General features: G+C 37.3%; 1 protein-coding gene across 1 annotated transcript; it reads left to right on the top strand.

The window, feature by feature from the left end:
- Positions 1-792: 792 nt before the first annotated feature.
- On the top strand, positions 793-8270 carry LOC126375399 (tissue alpha-L-fucosidase-like; the record flags this gene model as incomplete). The annotated part of the gene is made up of 6 exons (XM_050022306.1): positions 793-796; positions 1038-1199; positions 1572-1692; positions 6139-6605; positions 7205-7345; positions 8089-8270. Coding segments are annotated over exons 1-6 (1077 nt in total), but the record flags the coding sequence as incomplete, so codon positions are not given.
- Positions 8271-19108: the final 10838 nt, after the last annotated feature.

Raw genomic sequence — 19108 nt, 5'->3', positions numbered from 1 at the left:
AGATTATAAAGATACAACCGAAAACTGCGAAGATGGCTGTTAAGTCTAGAGGACCTACAAAGCATGAAGGTAATTAAATCGGCTTATTAACACCTACGCATTCAGTGTGAAACGTAAATAATTTGAAAAAAAAAAAAAACCACTTTTTTTTTGAGAAATTGCTGTTTAGCAATAAGGCCGCCTATTGTGCTTATTTTTATTCTTATGTTTATGTCGCTGTTTCAGTTGTAAAGATTTCTCTGCGTTGTAAGCAACCGGATTCCGAATAATTTACCGCTGGTGGCGCAACTATGGTGTCCTAGTGTCCCTTTGAACTGCATGGTGCACCGCATCGCGCTTTCCTATTGCTCCTTCCCTTTTCTGTCACTAAGGCGATTCTCACACTGCCCGTGCATGTTTTCTATACAAACGGAGACACTTACAAGCAACGGAAGAACACGCATCCATACGCTACGCTGCATCATGCGGGGCAGTGTGAGAATCGCCTTAGAACTGTCATTTGTTAAAGCGAGATAAAAAACGTCAGTGCGAAAAGTTATATTTTGTTCGCAAAAATCGGCAGCAATATGTGATATGTTCCTAGTTACTAGATTCTAGACGATTTTTTTGTTTAAAAAGCGCTACGGCTCACCACCTATCACGTTAGTCTAACAGACCGCTCGTTGAGATGTGGGTACTTAGTTCATCTTGCGTTGTACCTCTGGTTACTCCAGACGTGAGCTTCTATTATGTTGCCTTGATTTTCTGGGCTATAATTCCGGCCAAGTAAAATGATGATGCGGCAAATCTACAATGAGTCACATCAATACACTTTACACACACACACACGCACTCATGCACGCACGCACGCACGCACGCACGCACGCACGCGCGCACGCGCGCGCGCACGCACGCACACACACACACACACACACACACACATTGACATTGCCATGATCTTTTTGTAATTATTTCTTTTTATTCTGGTGCAATAAAGTGTATTTGTATTGTATTGTATCAAAAAAAATACCTGGGCTATCACGCCTTTTATCTTTCAGGTCATAAAGGTAAATGGTATGAGCCGACATGGGAGGACCTGGATTCACGCCCTCTGCCAGAGTGGTTCGACCGCGCGAAGATCGGAATCTTCGTTCACTGGGGCGTGTACAGTGTACCCGCCATCTACACTGAATGGATCTGGTACAGGTGGAAGACTGATGGTAAGATTTTAATCAAATCAAATGAAATATACTTTATTGCGCAGAACTAAATTTAAATAATCAGACTTAACACATGAATACAGTACGATTTGGGCGGCCTTATTGCTCTAGAGCAATTTCTTCCAGGCAACCACTAACAGGAAACAAAAATTTACAAACAACTTAATTAAAAAAGAATAATATTCATTATAAAAATCAAAATCTTACTTGTTGAGATTGCAGACATCGAAGAAACGAAAATAGCAAGCAAAAAAAAATCATACCGTGCAGAATTTTATTGAAAACTGACAATACCTAATGCGAATGAAAGAACCCAAATGCTTCTTTTAATAATACTTACTTATTATGTATTTGCAGCTATTGAGGGTTTAGTCAAGTATATGAAGAGAAATTTTAAACCCAATTTTACTTATGAAGAATTCGCACCGTTTTTTAAAGCGCAGTTATTTGATCCACACGAATGGGCGAGGCTATTTGCTAAATCTGGAGCTAAGTATGATGTTTGTCTACATAAGACTACTACTTTCTCGTGTAACTCGTAAGTTCAATGACCGACCTTCATTAACCCTGCTTGATAAACCGCTAAAGGCCCCTAATCATAGCACATGTAACGACTACATTGGCCCCGATTCCTATAGACACCATCTAATGTTATACCTGTCATTTTCTTATCCCTCGAAAAGGAAAGGGACGGATGATTGACAGCTGTTAATTTAAAATGAATGAGTGGATTAATGAATAACCCAGACGAATTAAATAGGTGTCTCGCTGGTATTCAAACCGATTGACGTGTGCTGACAAGTTAATTCTGACGGGTTATCGGCCAATGTAAAATTTTTAGAGGATTGTTTTAGTATGCCTGTCGATTACCTGTCCCTTTCCCTTTCGACGGATAAGAAAATGATAGGAATAACTTAAAATAAAATTAGATGGTACGAACTGGAATTAGCACTATGATTTACTTAAGTAAATAGTAGCCGAAACCACAGTCTTAATCTTTCTTCTGAAGCACGCAACATTATGTTATCACGTTTTTTTATGACGTCAAGGTGCACGTTTTCATACAAATTCTTTCTCTCTTCTGAATATTTTTTTGTTTTGACGAAGTAACTGATTTGACTAAATGTAAACTACCCAATTCCACAAGGAGCCCGCTCGCCCATGTTGTGTACTTATATTTTATATCTTCCTGGGTAACCGTTTTTAACATGTTGGACGATTAATTATTAGGCGATTCTCACACACCATTCATACAAAATCTTAAGATGGATGGATAATATATATCGTCACTGGAAAGGCAAAATTACGTAAGCGCCAAAATAGGTATTTTGGGTTTTTTATATATTCGGAATCAGCGTTTCATTCTGCGTCGATCTATCTGGGTAGCATTGCGATACGAGCACTTTTTTGGCGCTTACGTAAATTTGAAAATAGTTGACTTTTTTCAATTCCAGTTTCTTAAACGACAAGATTTTGGTGTTTTTTTCGTGACTGGTGTATAAGTAATATTGTGGTCCTATATAATAACTACATATTAACTTTAAGTAAATTTGGCATTCTATAGTTTGAAAAGTATCATTTTATTAGTAATTTTGGACTACTGAAAATAAAAAATAGACTATGTATAAGTCATTTTTATTTACAGCTTTTAAAATAAGTAAGGCGTATAAGAAAAAAATGTCTTAGCATGTTTATGCAGTGAATGGCGAATAAGCAATTTTGACTTACAGTATTTAGAATAAGTAAGGCGTGTACGTAAATTTGCCTTCGCATTTTTATGCTGTTATTATGCAAGTTTGTGGGCTAGCAGTAAGTTTCCCAGGAAGTTATTTTTTAACAATAGATCTAAAAGTAAAACTATTTTAGAATTGATTTTATAATTTATTAGCGACCCGGCTTCGCTCGGATGCAATGCTGAGGAAAAATGAAATTATTTACGACATCACATTAAAATCCTCAAAAATAACAGTATTTCTACACTATTTATTGGATGTTATTATACATACCTATAAACTTTCCTCTTGAATCACTCTATCTACTAAAGAAAATTGCATCAAAATCCGTTGCGCAATTTTAAAGATTTAAGCGTACATAGGGATATAGGGACAGAAAAAGCGACTTTGTTATACTTTTTAAGTTCTGTCGTTTGCATATTTAGCGCCAATTTTGAATTAAGAACTCTAAATTCAAATTTGTTGGAATTTCGAATATCAAAACAATTGAAAGCATTAGGATTAATGCAATTGTTTAGTCACAGCGTTGGTTTGAATCTGTCAGATCATGTCCGAAAATGAATCTTACAAAGAAAAAATTTCTATAACTTTCGAAGAGGCCTACTGCGACTTCAGTGTTTCAAACAGTTAAAATCTCTATTCCACGATGAAGTGCCATGTCTGCGAGCCATCGAACGCTGGTATTTAGAATTCGAGCGATATCCGCCTTCACTGAAGATAATATCGTTGCTGTGAGACAACTAATCCTCAAAAATCGTCATGTGACATACCGAGAATAGAGGCGTTATTAGGCATTTCAGGGACAACCATTTAAACGATATTGAATGAGGCACTTGGTGTGAGAAAACTAGTTTGCCGTTGCATCCCGCATTTTCTGACGATCATAAGGTAGCCCGCGTCAGATGGTGTAAGAAAACTCTTCAGAGGTTCAACCGAGGAGAGTCAAATCACGTGTACGACATCATCAGTGGTGACGAATCTTGGATTTATGCTATTATCCTGATTCCAAACAACAATCCACAGTTTGGGTCTTCCAAAACGAGTCAAAGCCGACTAAAGTTGTTCGCTCTCGAAGCACTTCAAAGAAGATGGTGGCTACCTTCGTGGAGAAAATCGGTCATGTTGCGACAATTGCACTTGAAGATCGTAGGACGGTTAATGCAGATTGGTATACTACAATTTGTTTACCACAAGTCATCGCCGAACTTCGAAAATCTAACCCAAAGCGACGCATGATGATGCGCAGGAGTGCAGGATGCTGCACCATGACAACGCAAGCTCACACACCGCTCGTCAAACGATTATTTGAAGCAGGAAAACGTAGAAATTCTTGACCATCCTCCATACAGTCCTGACCTAAGCTCCAATGATTTCTTTACATTTCCTAAAATTAAAAAAGAAACTCTTCGCGGTCAAAGGTTCCAGTGCAGTGAAGAAGCGGCCAACGCTTTCAAGTCAGCCATTTTGAACACTTCTACTTTGGAGTGGAATAAATGTTAAATAATACCTGGTTCGAGCGAATGGAAAAGTGTATTAAACTTCGTGGTAAATACTCTTAAAAACAATAAGGGTAATTATTGAGGAATTAAAAAGACTTGACCCTTCCAGAGACTTGACTCGACTTAGAGCCACGTATGCTTGTCCTAATTCAAACAATTTTGAGCCCAAATATACTACTGCATGGTCGACTGTGCTGCCCTGCATATGTTATGTTATGTTAGTGGGCTCTGTTTTCCGCATTTAGACTCTAAGGTGGCCCATTATGCGTGTAATTGTTGACTACGTAAGCCAACCTATCTCCTTCCAGAAGCTCAGAAGCCTCCTGGGGATTTCACAGGCTTCGCGGAGCGACCCCACCCAGCGATCCACTGTGCTGCCCTGCATATTATGGACGGTGGATGACAATGACAAAATTAAGGGCAACATCCTTCTTTCAGTCATTTTGTAATATCGTCCATCTTGGATTTGAAATTTTGACATAATGACAGTATTCTACTAGTGTAGTCCTATCTTTGATACCCATATTGAGGGGGTTGTGGAAAAATATGTAATCCCCCATTATGTACCGGCTGCCATCTTAGATTTATAATGTTATTGATTTTATTATATTGTATTGACATCGGAATTAAAGGTGCGTACCAAATTTCAGATCAATCTGACAACAAGAAGGTACTTAAATTGCAATATCTATAATTTTGATACAAATATACCGTACGGGTTTAGCTAAATAAAACCGTTTAACCCTTTCACGGACAGAGACCATGGGTCATTGGTGGTTCATAATAGGTAGTATGGCACCTTGGAATCGGAACGTCCGTATACGTTCTGTCTTTGAAAGTGTTAAAAAGAAACTTTTACAAACAGATAACGGGTTGTACGCTATTATTTATATTTTATGAAACTTTATTTCTGGCACTTCAGTATTTTAATAGCCATTTTTATAAATCAATTGAAGTAATAAGTAGTTTAAAGAGGTATTAAGAATAATTATTTGTCTCTTACGTCTTTTTACCCATGTAAGATATTACAAAAACTTACTTTAAAGAATTTTTGGTGAACTGACATAATCAATCGATCACTTTGTAGGCAATTTTTACATAATGAGAGCAGATGTGTAAAAGTCGTTACAGTAACTTTTACTCCGCTAACATTACAGTATTATTATATTTAAATAAATATTGTCGTTCTCGTATGCATTTTCGTAAGAGCTGTAAGTAATTTTGCTTCCAAATAATATTTTAACCAGATGGCGGTTAAGTAAATTTGCTTTACTGTAAACTGAAGTCATTTTTACGTAAGCGCCACTATATCCTAAAATAGCAATCCAACAGTTATAATATGTATTGCTGGACATAGAAAATTAAAAAACAATGTAACCTTACTTTGACATCATCTAAATTGGATAATTGGGTAAAAAGTTATGATAAAAAAACGAAAAAATGAAACTTTAAACGGCTTTTTCTCGAAATGGCCTTTTGGCGCTTACGTAATTTTGCCTTTCCAGTGACGATATGATGAATATTATAGTAACAAGGCATCAGCTTATCGCCCGTAACTTTATGCAATCCTTCTGTCGGATTTTACGACATGGCTGAGAAGACAAGCGTCCGAATATGTTCTAGGGTTTTTATTCGTTAAAGGGTTAAAACGATCACCGATTATTCACAGAAACGTTGCAACTTGGCTAGGCCCTCAATTTGTTTCAGGTATGTTGTTTTTACAAGCAAGCATCATGATGGATACGCTATGTTTCCATCAAAGCAGTCGCCGGGATGGAATTCTGTGGACGTTGGCCCTCGTCGAGACATTGTAGGAGATCTTGGTGCTGCTGTCAGACTGAAGGGCTTGAGATACGGCCTTTACTATTCACTATACGAATGGTACAATCCTGACTATCTGTGGGACAAATCGAAAAGGTTCACCACATCAAAGTATGTCGATAGGAAACTATGGCCTGATGTCAAACAGTTGGTTAATGATTACAAGCCTTCAATTGTATGGTTTGATGGACATTGGGAAGCGCCACATACGTACTTTAATACAACTAGGATATTGAGTTGGTTATACAACGAGAGTCCTGTGAAGGAATATGTTGTGGTCAACGACAGATTGGGCAAGGGGGAATCGTGTCATCATGGTGATTTTTTTAACTGCAAGGACAAGTACATGCCTCGTAAGTATCTCCATAACTTAAAACTGTAGCCATTTTGCGAATAAAAAAATAAACAAGCGGTGAACTTTTGTATAAGTATTTGACAAGCAAAATTAAATGGAATTAATTACGTGATAAAAAAATAAAATAAAAATAAATAATTTATTTCTAATTTGAATTGTTAGTATCGTAAAAGTAGTAGGTACTTATGTAAAATCTGTCTCTTTTATGGTTCTTGTTCTTCCTGTAAATGTTTTGTGAATTATATGCGATAAAGTGTTTAAATATCATTAGAGTACTGCGGGGCGGAATGCAAGAGGGACACCACTAAAAAAAAAAAACAAAAAAAGTAAGTAGTTTTTGGGAAAAAAGTGGCATTAAAAAAGGTTAACCGACAAGAGCGTGGCTCTTAAATTAATGATGATAATGAATATTATAATATCAATGCGGCAGGGCCCTAAACTGTGTACTGTGTAACTGAGTATTACACAGAACGATCAGCTTACATACTTTGACAGACATAATTCTTACCGCGAAATATAACCACTAATTGTACTGAAGTAAGTCGTTCTATCTAATAGTAGGTACGTAACTAGTGTTGATGACCATAATGTCGACAGGAGCCTTAGTGAAACACAAGTGGGAAACTTGTTTATCTCTTGACCTGGCCTCCTGGGGTTACAGGACTAATATGCAGGAAGACGATGTGATGTCAGTAAACACCATGTTCAAGTTGCTGATACAAACTATTAGCAATGGAGGTAAGAATTCTATGCTTCATTAAATGTAGTTTCATAAGTAATTTATGAGCCGTGGTAGCTCAGTTGGTAGAACGCTTGCCTCTCACTTTGAGGTCGCAGGTTCGAATCCAACATCAATGATTGTCGAATTTGTTTTCGAATTCATGTTTGGATCATAAATGATTATCACTGCTCAGCGCTGAAGGAAAACATCGTGAGGAAACCCACATTCCCGAGAAATGCATTTTCGGAGGTATGTGACTTAATCTGTATTGGACTGACTTTTCATTCGCGTGTTAGAAGGTCAGACGGGCAATCGCTTCTGTAAAAAACCGGATCTGTCAAATGTTCAGGTTGGGTAAGCGGACCCTGTGAAAAACAGGATAATGCCAGGGAGATGATGATGATTACCTTCAATACCTAACCTCCATGGTCTACTGGTAGAGCGACGGTCACGATCTGGAAGTCAGGGTTCGTGAGGTAGCAGACGAAGATTTGACAGGTCCGATTTTTACAGAAGCGACTGCCTGTCTGACCTTCCAAACCGCGACGGGACAACCAGCACATTACAAGTTAGGTCGCATACCTCCGAAAATGCATTTCTCGGGAATGTTGGTCTCCCCACGATGTTTTCTTGGACCGCTGAGCACGTGATAATCATTTATGATCCAAACATGAATTCGAAAACAAATTCGCCAATTATTGGATCAATCATTTATTGAAGGTGTTGAATGAAGTACGAAAATTGATTTGAAATGTTTCAGGTAACTTTCTCATTAATATCGGGCCAACTAAGGACGGTGTCATAGTACCAATATTTCGCAAGAGACTGTTGGAATTAGGGAAATGGCTGGAAACAAACGGAGAAGCTGTGTACAACTCGTCACCTTGGTTATACCAACAGGATCGTGCTAACAAAGAAGTATTTTATACATGTGTCAAAGCTGTATACAATGCCAATCACCCAACAGCTATACCATCTAGTTCAGATGCTATAAAGGCCATTTATGCTTTGTTCACGGAGTACCCCAAAAATTATGTGCTAGAACTAAAAGGAGTTGCATCAGAACTGACTGGTTTCGAATACGAAATTAAAATGCTCGGCCATCATGAGATCTTAAATGTTAGTAACGCTTATTTTACATAAACATAACATAAACAGCCTATATACGTCCCACTGCTGGTCACACGCCTCCCCTCAGTCAACCGGAGGGGGCATGGAGCATACTCCACCACACTGCTCCAATGTGTTAATAAATTATGTTAATTGTATAATACACCATTCTACATGAATTTTAATAAAGAAAAATGTATTAATAAGTGCGACATTATGTCACGCCTTTCCAAGACGTCATAGGTTACTTTTTTATACAAATTCCATAGTTTTCTTCTATCGTGTGGGTTATGAGGTGGAGTACCAACGTCGTCAACCCTGGTGTCAGGGTTACTATTGAGCCGCCAAAGGCTCCTGATATGGTTCATGTAACGACTACTTACTAACGTCATTATTATGTAGTTTAAGTAGTCGAAGTGTATTTATTTTTATATGCACAAATATTCCCATGCTGCACTATCCCGCTATATTACTTAATATTAAATATCTCCTATACTTAAAGGTTGCCTGGAAGAGATTGCTACTTAGCAATAAGGCCGCCTATTGTACTAATTCTATTTCTCTTTTGTTTTGTATTTTGTTTTTTCCTGTTTGTGCAATAAAGTATTTGTTATGTTATGTTATGTCAGTACGCAGCAGTAATTCCATAGTAATTTGTGTGTTTTGACATTAAGTAACTGATTTGACTAGTTGGAAACTACCCTATTGCACCAACTGAAGTAGACGTTCTGTTTATTTAGAATACAATAAAACTCACCCTCTTTAATTTTATAACATATATATTATGTTCCTATATTTTGGTTCCTATAATACACACACACACAGACACACACACACACACACACACACACACACACACACACACACACACATACGCACACATAAACGCACACACACACACACACACACATACACACACACACACACACACACACACACATACACATTTTCTTTTTTGTATTTTATTTTTTCTTTTTTCATTTTAATTACCATTGTTATTAAGTAAAAAGTATATTATTGTACCTCAAATAATAATGAAGTATGTCAATTTGAGAAGACACTGGCTCTTGAAATACAGTTAAACTAGTTTAGGAGCCAGGGCCTTATTTATAATTGTTACTTGTTTGTTGTACTGAATAAATTTTCTTTCTTTCTTCTTTCTAATGTAATATTGCACTTATAGCTTTTTTCAATGTTTGAAGTGATGATATTTTTCCAGTGGTCAATGATCGATAAAGGAGACGTTGTCGCTATACAACTACCAGAAAACACGGAACTGGAACACGCATGGGCATTGAAATTCTACAGGAAAAATCTATAATTTTTTAAAAACCGTAAAAATATTCGTAAATTTTGCTTAGATATTGTATAAAATAAGTAATGTAATAAAAACCTAAGATTTTCCAGCTTGTCTATTTAGTCTTTGTTCTAAAAGGTTCGAGATTTTTTTTATAGTTGGTGTGTGGATTAAGGCTTTACTTATACTTGCAGTCAGTTCTGACCAGTTTGGTCTGTTTTATGCGAGGTTTTTGAATTGATTTCAGCATTATTAAAATTAAATGAATTTTTTTTGTGTCCCCTCCGGTTGATGGAGGGGAAGCCTGTGCCCAGCAATGGGACGTATTTAGGCTGTTTATGTGTTATTTTTGTAGTAAATGTGGTAATATATAGTGTTGGAAGTAAATATTATAGCTCAGCACATTAAATTATATTCATACGTGACATAGAATAGATAATTAGTATATTATTAATCGAATCTTACTCTAAATTTACTAGTTCCCAATTGGGGCCCAATTATGCTGAAAGCAAATCAAAATTCTTCCGCGGCGTACGCGCTATCAGAATTTTCAGTTGTATATGGAACATAAAGCAACATGGACTTCCGGCGGATATGGGATTAAATACCTATAACATTGATGTATATGCCACTTTGGTTAACCTCAATTATAATCAGAAAAAAAATATAATCAGCATAATGACGGAGTAGGTGAATTTATGTTTATCCCTAAACATAAAAGTAAATTCTGTGCGATGGACTCTTTCAGGGCAAGAGTGAAGGCGCTCTTGCTGCAGGCATAACTTGGAAGTGTTTTTTTCTTATTCTCCTTATATGTATTATTATATTGTATAGGCTATTTGTATGTATGTATATGTGTGTATGTATGTATGTGTATGTATATATATATTATTTATTATTACTATTTTCTTATTTTATTTTATTTTTCTTTTTATTATTGTTCGTGTCATTATATGTTTATTGCACCAGCCCGTGCTCCAATGCATTAACTTCTTTCACCCTAAGGTTGCCTGGCAGAAATTGCTATTTAGCAATAAGGCCGCCTATTGTACTTATGTTTGTATTCGTATGTTTATGTCCTTTGTATATGTCGTTGTGCAATAAAGTATTATTGATTGATTGATTGATGTTCTTGCAAGCATATTAGATTAGATAAGACCTGTGCTTTCCAACATCTTCAGGTAAGGTAAGCGGACCCAGTGAGAAACGGGATAATGCTGGAGAGATGATGATGACTTGTTGCTATGTTATATATTCTGTCTTTACTTTTGATAAGTATTAACTGGTCATCCCTATATAGAAAATTAAATGTATTTATCGAACATAATTTTGTCGCTGATGCCGCGAACTGACGTATCTGCAATTTTTGCCGAAACTGATTTGCACCTTTTGCAATTGTAAATAAGACGCAAATCACTTTAGCAAAAAAACACAAATACGTCAGTTAGCAAAGTCAGCCATGATTTTGGGCGGGTCGCGGACCCCAGTTTGGGAAAGGCTGGATTAGACTGAGGAAAACTACGGGCTCTACGATTGCATACTTTCTGCGTTCAACTGCTTTGTCTTGGGCAATTTGCGGCGGACAATGTGGTCTGGACGGGTTTTCTTAATTTAGACCTTCCACGCTCTGTTTGGCAATAGGTTCTATTTTGGACGTGACTTGTTGTAGATTTGTCGAATACGGCATTAACAAAGAAGAGCTCAGCTAAGTAGCTGATAGTATTGCTTCTGACTATTGCAAAGACTATCGATACACAGTCTTCTTCTTCCATCGTGTGGGTTGTGAGGTGCCAAAGGCATCAGTCAGTAGTATCCGGGACCAACGGTATAACGTGGCTTCCGAAGCACGGATCATCTTATTTCTGAACAATCACGTGATTAGCCTGCAATGTCCTAACCAAACTAAGGACCACAAAGTGATTTGTCCCCACCGGGTTTCGAACCCGGCACCTCCGGATCGTGAGCAGAACGCTCAAACACAGGACCACGGAGGCCGTTGATACACAATAATACTATCGATAATATGTACAGTATTGATCATTTTCAAGGTACGTGCCGTGGTAGCCCAGTTGGTAGAACGCTTGACTCTCACTTTCAGTCCACAGGTTTGAATCCCAGCATAGGCCTAAACTAACGATTTTCGAATTTGTTTTTGAATTCACGTTTGGATTATAAATGATTATTACGTGCTCAGCGGTGAACGAAATTATCGTGAGGAAATCCACATACCCGAGAAATGCATTTCGGAGGTATGTTTTTTCCTTCGCGGATTGGAAGGTTAGACAGGCAGTCGCTTCTGTAAAAATCCGGACCTGTCAAATCTTCAGGATAGGTAAACGAAAAAACCACGAATACCACGTATTTTTGAAGTCACGTCAAAAATAGCCTTCTCTCCAATTCCATTTTAATCCAACCCTTCACCGAAATAGTACGTGCCAATGAAAGGTTATATAGACCACAGGTTATAGACTGGAAATTAATAATACTCGCCAGTCAACCCACGTGCTTCAGATTTCGAGTTTCGGATTAACTTATAAGGTACGTTGTTAACGGCCTTCGTAGTCCAGTGGTTGAGCGTTGGGCTCGCGATCTTGAGGTCCCGGGTTCGAATCCCGATGGGGACATATCACTAAAATCACTGAGTCCTGATTTGGTCAGGACATTACAGGCTGATCATCCCATTGTCCGAAAGTGAGCTGATCCGTTGATCCAGGTTACTAATTTGATGTAAGTACGTAGTCGTTACATGAGCCATGTCAAGGCTTTTGGCGGCTCAATAATAACCCTGATAGCAGGATCGCTGAGATTAGTAATCCACTTCATAATCCACACGATAGAAGAATTATAATACAAGTTTGGATCACAGGGTAAGTGTATTGTAAGGTTTTATGTCACTCACTAATTTAAGAGCCAAACATTTTTTTACATCCCTCCGTCTAAAACAAACTTAGGTTGGCAATCACCTATGACTAGACTTTTAAACCAATACAATTTCGCCTATGGTCGCGCTGAAAACCTTGATGTGTTCCATGACACTCATTAAAATTTTGTGAGACATGTTCTGAAATACTTAAGTCCAAATTCTAAAGAATATAGTAATAACTAAATTCAAATATATATTTTTTATTTTATTCTACTTTCATTTCATATTTGTCAGTTAATTACTATTTTGTCGATGCTATGTACACTGTAATTGTCTTATTATATAAGTCTTAATTTTAGTAATTGTCTTAATTGTTAATGTTTTATATATATGATGTAGTAGTACTTAATTAATAAATAAGAGCCACGCTCTTGTCGGTGTAACATTCTCCATGTTACTTATTTAGGGAAAAATAGGACAGTGGTTCCCCTCTTGCCGTCCGCCCCGCAGTACTCTGTCTGACGCGAGTGGGATGGCGCCCAGAGTAGTCTATTTCTAAGCCGGACTAGGGCTCCTGTCCTCCGCTTATGAAAAGTTCTCACCGTTAATGCAGCTCTCTGATGATTTTATTTATGTATGATAAAACAATTTCCCTCTCGCAAATAAATCCGACTTGTTTGAAATCCGAGCTTGCAATGAAATTCTTTTAAAAGTAATGCATTATTTATGAGTATCGTGTCGCTTATTGTCTTTAGCTGAATCTTCGCAATACTTCTCGACTTATGCCGATACCAGATACTTTTGAAGTTGTAAAGTAAAGTTTAGAAAAGTATTTGCAAAAGAAACGCGGGAATATCGAATTTACATGATAATGTTATTAAGATTTGTTTATTTATTTATTTCTTGGAAAACCAACAGCTTACATGACAATACAATTTAGATTCAAAAATACAAACAAATAGCCAATTACAGGTTTTCACCAAAAAAAAAACATAATAGGTAAAGTCAGCCGCTGGTGGCAAAAGATTTGTCATCATTACGCTCGCTCAAATCGTCACGCATTACGCTTCCAAACATAGTAGACACAAAATGACAAGAACATAAAATAATTATGACGGTAGACAAATACAGATTTTAAATAAAAAAGTTGTTACTCAGCTGACGTCTTAGTGACAGTGGAGTAGTGTTGAATAAATCAACATCCAACTCTTTTGATAACTTATTGAATCTGCTACCCGCTCGCCACAAGAAAGAATTTTGACGATAATTACTAGAAGCAGATGGAAGAGAAATAGGCGTTGGAAACCGCAGTTGTCCAACCGCAGTGTTGTTTGAAAGAGACGATATTGTTCATTTTGAATAAAGAAAAGAAATGTTCAGCTGCTCTTTTACCGGGCACTTACCGGGCCTGTCGTAAAATCCGGCAGAGGGCTTGTGTCGTTTCTAACATGATGGAAAATTGTTATTGGCAATAGGCTGAGCCCTTGTCATCGTAAAGTTGATCAATGTTAAAAAAAAGTATTTATTTTTTCCTTTTACAGAGTAAATCTTAAAACAATGTGTGTGTGTGTGTGTGTGTGTGTGTGTGCGTGTGTGTGTGTGTGTGTGTGTGCGTGCGTGCGTGCGTGCGTTCGTGCGTTGGTGCGTTGGTGCGTGGTAGATGCTATCATCTACCCTATATTCAAATACATGCAGTATTCATAGGTTATATCCGTAAACCACACTTAAAAATATAATAAAAATACTATGTAATAAAAGTACGTCCAGAAACGTCAAATATTATCTATGGAATTTCTATGAAATAATGTGTTTTGTTATGAGTCTTAGGTAAATCAATGTGTTATAGAATAGCGTTATGAGGAACGTCGCTCTTCTGCTATCGTATGGGTTGTGAAGTGGATGACCAACCCCATCAACCCTGGTCAGGGTTATTATTGAGCCGCGAAAAGCCCCGGACGTGTCTCAAGTAACAACTACGTACTTACATCAGTAAGTAGTAACCAGGATGAACCGCTTAACGTGACTTTCGAATCGAGGATCATCTTGCATCATAAAGAGATTTTTGTGAGGTGGGGCAACCACCGGGATTCGAATCCCAGAAAGGTCGCTTATACGTATACGTAGTATACACGACGCGAGTGTACGTAGAAAATGCTTATCGATTTAACTGCGTTATTCTTCGTAGGTGTATTTTTGGGAATAAAAACTTTCATTTCCCACATCTGACGCCCAAGGGTCCAAACATAAATTAATTACTAACCTTCATTTTTGTCATTGTTACAAAAATAAAGTATTTTCTGTGAACAGCCGAGTTTGATCCGACATTTTGACATGTTAATGAAAAGGTCAGCTCCAAATTTTCACAATTTGTCCACAAATTTTTCGGACACCAAAGTTTGTCTACATTATACGTACGATGATTAGGTGCCTACAGATTATGTACTTTTATACAAATATTTTGGTAACAGAATGTTTGATGTATATTGATTGATATAAAACCACTTACCGTCAGATGATAATGTTGTCAATCTCGAACCTGGGTGTAATAATAAAAAATATATTAATATAGACAAATGAAAGTGCTGTATAAAATACTTACCACCTTAAAAAAAAAAACCAGGGATGAACGTGGGTATTTGACAGCCAAGCAAAGTTCAGTCGAATTGTATAATAATTGGATTCAATTTTGCTTGGCTGTCAAATACTTAAACCCGCGTTCATCCCTGGTCTATTTTTTATTTGTAAGGTGGCTAAAACATAACTGGTGAGGTAGGTACTCTTCGGGATTGTATATTATATTATACAGTACACCTCTGCCTACCCCTTAAGACATATAAACGTGATGCTTTGTTATTTTATGTTATGTCAAGCCTCGTATCCTACTAAGCAACAAATAACGCGCAAAACGTAAGGCTGCGTTTCCATTGACGCGGAGCTGTGCGGAGACGAGCGGCGATGTGCAGGAATCGACCAATCACCGTGAGGGAGAGAGTGACAGAGCGTCTTCGTTTTTCGCTCTCTCGAACGCTGTGATTGGTCAAATCCGCACATCTCCGCTCATCTCCGCACAGCTCCGCGTCAATGGAAACGCAGCCCTACGCTCAACATATATGGCAACGCTGAACAACAGCACGCAACGTTTCCAGCTGTAGCGGAACATGTCGCCCGGCCTGTTGTTTGTTCGAGAGCATCGTGCATCGTTAGTCGATATCAATGAGGGACTTTCCAGGGTACGTTCACCAAAAACAATACAGATGGCGTTGTACAGCTTTAATGTAGTAATTAACAAAGATAAAAAAAAATACTTTATTGAGCACAATGGACACAAAATACAGAGATAAGGACAACATATACAGAAAAGCACAACAGGCGGCCTTATTGCTCATGCAGCAATTTCTTCCAGGCAACCTTTGGGTACAGGAAAATTTTGTACAAGTATAATAATAGCGGTGCATTCTAACAGAATAAATAATTAAAAGAACAACCTACATAAAATAAGTACATTTAACTACATATATATATATTATACATAAATATATAAACCATATATATATATATACGTATATATACAAAATACAATGTAATGGCAGAAATATATTATATAAAAATAATTGTTGCGTGATATTTGGATCACATTATGTATAAAATTATGTTGCTACCTATATTGCTTCTTTATTTTGATTATAATAATAATGGGTGGAAAATGTAATTGTGCCGGAGTGTAAAAATGAGGGTCATCATTTATGGGATAAATGAAGATAAAAGATGCATAATTATGTCTGTTATCCATGAAATTAGAAGATTAAACGAAGAAAAATCTATACAGCGCCATCTGTATTGTTATTGAGGAAATAGTCTGGAAAGTCTCTCATTGTTGACGAGTTCCTTTGGCGACATGTTGTCGACGACTGACGTGTATTAGATGTATAGACAAACAAAAAACGTTGTTAAACAAAAGTTCCGCGTTAACTTTCAACATGTTGCGTGCCAAATGTTGTTAAGTGGAAACGCGGCTTCAATATAATTATATTAACATCATCATCATCATCGGCCCATTAACGTCCCCACTACTGGGGCACGGGCCTTCCCTATAGATGGATAGGGAGATCGGGCCTTAAACCATCACGCGGGCCTAGTGCGGATTGATGGTTATTAACGACTGCTAATGCAGCCGGGACCAACGGCTTAACGTGCCTTCCGAAGCACGGAGGAGCTCGAGATGAAAACTTTTTTTTTGTGGTCACCCATCCTACGACCGGCCTTTGCGGAAGTTGCTTAACTTCAACAATCGCGCCACCGAGCTCCTCAATAATATATAAATTCTTATATTTTTTAAATAATTATATTTATTGTACCATATTTATTATATCTATATATTACTCTTTCTATTACTCTTTTGTTTTGTATTTCTTGCTTGTGCCATAAAGTATTAGTTACGTGACCTTTGTGACGTCGTAACGAATACTAAGGGGGTTGGTTCAGTTCAGACCATAATTCTGAGTTAATATCAAGTGGAGTTTTCCGTCGCAAAATTCATGATTTATACTGTTAACTCGCATGAATCACGATAAGTTAACAAAGTGTAAGCAATACATTTTAACCGGATTGACATTGAAAACATCTTCTTTTACCATTGCAAAGAAAAACCTCTACTATGAAAAAGTTCGAACTGAATCGAATGAATTTAGGTAAAAATACCTAACTTAAGGGATCTTTTTTGGATATTTAGGACACATCGCCCTAGTATTATCCCGTTTTATTTTCACAGGGTTCCCTTACCTAACCTGAAGATTTGACAGGTCCGGTTTTTTTCAGAAGCGACTGCCTTTCTGACCTACCAACCCGCGAAGCGAAAACCAGCCCAATACAGGTTAGGTTACATACCTCCGAAAATGCTTTTTTGGGAATGTGGGTTTTTTCCTCACTCGTGATAATCATTTATGATCTAAACACGAATTGGAAAACAAATTCGACAATCATTGCCATCAATTTAAGCCTAATTCGAACCTGCGACCTCAAAGTAAGAGGCAGGCGTTCTACCAACTGGGCTACCACGGGTTTTCGAATATTTATTAAGTCCGTTTATTTCACAATACTTTATCATAAGTACTGCAAAGTTTCGCCGCCTGAGGAATTCATAATGGGGTCCACTAGCTTCCTTTCCTACACTATATAATAGTAGTTATTTAAGTAGGTATATATACCTAGTCTTTTTTATTCTGTTAATTCGCATAAAACATGATATGTAATACTTTTTAAACCGAATTGACATCGAAAACATCTCTTTTTACCATTGCAAAGACCGACTCTATTATGAAAAAGTTGGAAGTTAATTATAAAGCTAGGTCCTCACTGTTATTTTCAGCTCGTTGTCATGCATGTAGTTGAGCCTTTTGACCACAACTCCCGTTGATGAGAACGACAAAATTTGCATTACAAAAAACCAGTTTTTTTACAATGCTACCTACACGTGATGACGATTTCTGTGCCCCTTAATCCTTTGAGCGCGATTTTTACTCATTTATTTCACATTCTGAATCTAACATTGTTACTACAAAACACAAACTAAAAATAAACTAGGTTTGAAATAGTATTTCGCGCCACGAAAGAAGTCGGCGGATTTTAATGAAACTAACTTGACAAGTCATAATAATTCTATGCAGAATCTGCGACAATAGCACCGCGGCCTTCGGGACTTCTTTCATATACGGATTATATTATTTTAAACATAGTTTATCTTTTAGTATTTGTTTTGTAGTAACACTGTATATTTCGTTTCTAGTGCGTGTATGAATCATACAAAGAGAAATTACATAAAGTCATGGAATTCCTGTAGCACGAAATTCGACAGAGTTTGAATTCATGTTTGGATCATAGGTTTAATTAATATCATGCGGTGTCCAGGAAATGTGCCCGGTTAATGGCAGTAAGTTTGCCCCCTATTACATGGAACCTAAACATAGCTGGCGCGGAGTGGGTATATAATTATACACCTCTGCTTACCTTTTCGGGGATACAAGCGCGATGCTATGTTAGCGCCAAACTAATGAAATGGCAGTCCATGTTTTGATATGTATTGCTAAACATAGAGAACTAGCTTTTGCCCGCGACTTCGTCCGCGTGGCGTGTTATAAAAGAGAGATCTTTGTGTGTGTGGGAGTGCATATCAAATTTCAAGCATCTAACTTATTCAGTTTATTTCTTCATACAATTTTTTTCCCGCTAACTCCCATTTTTCAAAATACTTACAGCCATAATTAAACTTTATATTTACTAAGGTATGCATGCATGCTAGATTGAAAACATCTATCTTACGCGGTTTCGATTTTTTCATACAAATGTTTCTTCCCGCCAACTCCCGTTTCCGTGGGAATTTTGCAATATCCTGTTGCAACTAAGCTTTAATTTAACTAAGGTACCTGCATGCCATATTTCAAGCGTCTAACTTAAGCGGTTTAGATTTTTCATACAAAAGGATTTTCCCGCTAATTTCCGTTTCCGTAGGAATTT

The sequence above is a fragment of the Pectinophora gossypiella genome, chromosome 19 (assembly GCF_024362695.1).
Source record: "Pectinophora gossypiella chromosome 19, ilPecGoss1.1, whole genome shotgun sequence".
In the NCBI taxonomy this organism is placed as follows: Eukaryota; Metazoa; Arthropoda; class Insecta; order Lepidoptera; family Gelechiidae; genus Pectinophora; species Pectinophora gossypiella.
This window is presented reverse-complemented; position numbering and strand designations above follow the sequence as displayed.